General features: G+C 45.5%; 1 protein-coding gene across 1 annotated transcript; it reads right to left on the reverse strand.

Moving 5' to 3' along the window:
- Positions 1-1075: 1075 nt before the first annotated feature.
- On the reverse strand, positions 1076-3823 carry OTUD1 (OTU deubiquitinase 1). Its single transcript, XM_069211383.1, has one exon. It carries the CDS (start codon positions 3477-3479, stop codon positions 2346-2348), a length of 1134 nt encoding a protein of 377 aa, XP_069067484.1. The 5' UTR covers positions 3480-3823; the 3' UTR covers positions 1076-2345.
- Between the last annotated feature and the right edge of the window lie 561 nt (positions 3824-4384).

Consider the following 4384-nt stretch of genomic DNA (forward strand, 5'->3'; position numbering starts at 1 on the left):
TGTTAAGTCGAGTGAACAGCAGCCAAGTGCTATTGCTGCCCTGGGGGGCACACGTAAAGGTCAAAAGGGCTGCATGCGGCCCACGAGCCGGACTTTGAGTATCACTACTCTAGAGGATCTCACAAATTGCAGATTGGAAATGACAAGACTTTTCTTCCACTCAGGTCTTATGCAACTGTATAGACATCAAGTTTTTGAATTGAAAGGTAGAACTGGTGTTTAAAAAGAAAAAAGGAAAAGATTACATTTCTAGTATTTTCAGATGTGACACATCTCTGGTTTCCCCAGTTAGACAGAACAGAGTGTGTTTCAAGTTGGACATCAGTTGCAGATTTCTACATTCCCAGCACCAGCAGTCTGGGCTGCTATGCAACATGGCTTAAATAGGAGGAAATAAAAATACTATGAGCGGCCAGCGGCAACAGTCAAGTTCTTTGTTTTTTTAAAGCGAGCCAGGGTGTGGGGAGTGCACATGAGGGAGGTGCAGAAGAGGAGGGCAGGAGTAGCAACATCATACAGGTGGGCACAAAACAAAAGCTGTGCAGGGGAGAAGGAGGGTCACAAGACTGAACACTTGCACTCTCAAAGAGTGTATGTTCAAAAGTAAAAAAGTACCTACAGGACACTAAAGCCAGGGAAGGACATTGCCAGCGGATGTACTGGGCTCATGCACCAATGCATGACAGAGAGGAAGCAGGAGGTGCTGACCAATCAAAAGGAAACAAACTAGAGTGACACAAAAGCCAGCCAATGGTAAGTAATGGGTGTGCTCGTCGTCAGACTTGTATGCTTTTTTTTTTTTTTTTTAAATCATCAACAGATTTCACAGAGACTATGTGCACTGTAGGGGAAACGTAAACAGACCATCTGTGAACATGGTTCTGATTTAAAGAAAGTAGAGCTGAAACAAAAACCTAAGTCAAATAGAAGTAAATACAATGCAGGTTTACAAAACTACCATGTCCTCTCATCTTTTAACATGCTCCAGTAAATCCCTCCAACGAGAAACAGGCTAGTACTGCAATATTCATGGAATTTAAAACTGCAGAGTAAATGGAACTCATAAGCCAGGCAATAAAAAAAAAGTATTCATACATTTTAATCGTATGTTCAGTCAACCCTAGTTCAGATTACACAATGACTACACATGTGATTGACAAACGTTTTAAATTGCTGTAGTCACCACATTAGGAACATGGCGTTTTCACACTGAGAGAGCACTCTAGTGCAACACTGAGAAGCACACGCAAAGTTAAATGGGGTGAACAGCAACACAATTCTGCTTTTGATTTGTTTCTTCCAGTCTAAACGATTGGCTCCCTCAACAAAAGTCTTGAGAAATGTTGTCATCACATTTCTTTTGCAATGCAGGGTGTGCAGTAAGGGCCTGGTTTCCCACTGTTGCCATATCTTCATGGTGATACCACAACTATGGAGCTATGCACTCACCAACTTTGCAACACCATTCTATGAGTACCAAGACCCATTATGCCAAACAGTGGTCAGAAACATACCATAACCCACGGGTAATATAGGAAGCTGTAAATAAGTACCAGATCGGCCAAAAAAAAATCTAGTTAACTAGACTAAGATCCATGATCGTCAGTGTGGTAATTTCTCACTTTTGGTATGGTCAATATAAGTTCTTTGGCACCTATTTTGTATCATAGGAACCAAGTCTGGACAAGTCGAACTGCAAGTTGCACCACTGTATGAACAGTACTTACTTTTCAGCATACAAACATGCATACGCAGAATTTTATACACAATTCAACATAATGCAAACTAATAATCAACAGATTCTAAATCAGCTAACATCGTAGAAAATGCACAAAAAAAAAAAATTACAGATTTTAACTCTACAGTTATTCAGCCTTTTTTCAATATAAACATCCAAACAGTAGTTAGAAAAATATTATGCAAAAATATAATCTTTTAGAAAAGACAGGGGCATTGCGGAAAATAAATTCACAAGAAATGAATGCTTAAAAGTAAATGGAATAAAAGCTACCCACGTACATTAAAGTTCGCAGTCCAGACAATGGGAATCATTTAAAAAGAAATATGTACACGAGAATGACTTCGAAATAGAAAAAAATATTAAACAGTACACAACAAAATATTGAGAGGCTAGTTGGATTCGCCACCCTGGGCAGTCATAACGTGTAATTTGTTCAGGTGAAGAAAAGCCTTCGGAAGCTGCCCATAAAACCGAACACATATTTTAAGGCATCACACCTGCAGTAGAGATGTTGTAAAGTGCACTATAAATAAAGGCCGGCGAATATGTAAAATGTGACCAAGATCCAGAGGCCATACCGGTCTCAATCAGTAGTTTATAAGCTTCAAGAACAAGCATTTTGCTCAATGTACATTTTAGAGAGAGAAATTGCCATTGATTTCGCCAAGTCTTCATCGCGCTGTCTCTGGGCTTGTGTTTGTTTTCTCCAGTTTTCATACTCGGGATTGGGCAGGTGGCAATCAAACACTGCATCATAGTGTCCATTGCTGAGCCAGCTCAGCCAAATGCTGGGCCTGGAGGAGTCATCGGGCCCGAGGTAGTGCACCATAGTAGATACAGTTGGGCACTCGGGCCTTCCGCCTGTGGTGAGGCATATGTTGACATTCAGCATTTGACTCATGGCTAGCAGCTCGGGGTAGCCCGCCCAAGCCCCATCCTGAGCTGCGCCGATAAGGAAATGTCCCGCGTCGCCCTCGATGAGGGGGTTAAATTCCTCCAGGTGGTCGGCCACATGATATACTGTCTGTTCCCTCAACTGCTTGTGCATGCCCTGGTCCCCATACATAGCCTTGCTAATGGCGCGGTACAGACAATTACCGTCGGGAATGATGCTGAAGCGGTATCGACCCTTCTGCTGCAGGTAGCAGTCCTGTTGCTCTAACTCGGCTAAGTACAAGGCGTGCTTCTGGCTGGCCTCAGACTGGGGCCCCCGGGGCTCCGGTCGCACCTCTTGGTCATTCTCCTGACGCTTGTAAGAGAATCCCTGTACCTCCAGATGCCTGGATTCCGGGGGCTCCGTACCCAGACCACTGTCCGTCTGGCTAGGCCCGTGAGCGGGCAGGTCGGGCTCTTCCATTGCTTCCTCTTCTCCGCCATGTTGCTGGACTAGCTCACTCAACCAAGCGGCGCTGCGGGCTCCTTCTGCCCCTCGAGCGTCTAGGTACCTGCTATCCAAGGGCAGGGCAGGGTCTCCTCCAGTGATGGTGGTCGGGGCCATGGGCTCACCGATGATGCGGATGGGCACTATTCTTTCCACTGGCCGCACGGTTATGCGAGTACTGGAAGTGAACGGCCCCGGTCCGCCCGTGCCGTCGTGAGGCAACAGCTCGAAACAAGAGGAGAACGCAGGCATGGTGGTAGATTGTTGTGTTGCTGGAGGGCAGTCGGCGGAAGACGAGTTGGAGGTTTTGAAGACCGGCTCCGGGTAATGAGTCAATACGCTGCTGTAGAGCTGCATTTCTCGATCTTGCACACAACCCTTATTTATATCCCGCTCCCGATAGCACTCGCGGTTGGGTAAAAATAAACAATGTCCTCAGCGGCGACGCGCGGTCACCGCCTGAGAATAGTGTGTGCGCAATGCAATGCACGGCGGGAAGGCCTAATCCCGATTTCTGCACGGGACAAGCCACGCCCTCTACCGTTCACCAGAAGAGTCCAGGATCCTGCCCCGGTTTAGGCAACCAAACACTAGACTGAAGTGACGGCCATGTTAGGAGTAAGCACAACAAGGAAAGTCCTAGCCAAAGGAGGATCAATAGAAGACTGCCTGCATCCTATAGGTCATTAAGGATCCTTTCTATTATTCTAACATGGCCGCCGCGACGCTATGACAACACCCTTTAGATAGTTCTGTTTGCGTTGTAGTCTTTCGACGGCGATGACTTGAAGCGTTTACGCAGCCGACGCAGCATTCCCTAGTCTTCTGGAAAACGTGGGCGCGCCTCCCCACCCCCTGGCAGGTTTACGTCATTCCCAATTATCGCGTCGCAGTTGGCTGGGTAGCTTATACCTCAGAGCTTGAGAATGTTAACACGCTGTACCACTTACTACCATAGGAAAAAAACAACAATATGTAAAAGCTGCATCCGCATTTTAAGTAGAACTAGAAATTGGACATGTAAAAATCTTGTATTAACCGCTTCGTTTTTCATTTCCCCGTTGTCAGTTACTATTATTGGTCGCATGCAGTATCTCTTATCATTTAAATGGCTTAAGCAAATACTGTGCTTTGTCCTATGACAGTGGTTCCCGACCTTTTGACCCCTGAGTACCCCCAATGAATCACTAGTAGAAGCGGGGGACCCCAAGCAATTAGTACAATTTAAATTTCAAACATTAAAATAGTAATTCGGCAAGAAT

This window comes from Pleurodeles waltl, chromosome 10 (genome assembly GCF_031143425.1).
Source record: "Pleurodeles waltl isolate 20211129_DDA chromosome 10, aPleWal1.hap1.20221129, whole genome shotgun sequence".
Taxonomy (NCBI): domain Eukaryota; kingdom Metazoa; phylum Chordata; class Amphibia; order Caudata; family Salamandridae; genus Pleurodeles; species Pleurodeles waltl.

Bases quoted from the DNA above. Each gene is read 5' to 3' on its own strand.
- OTUD1 (XM_069211383.1), bottom strand. From the start codon at position 3,479: ATGCAGCTCTACAGCAGCGTATTGACTCATTACCCGGAGCCGGTCTTC.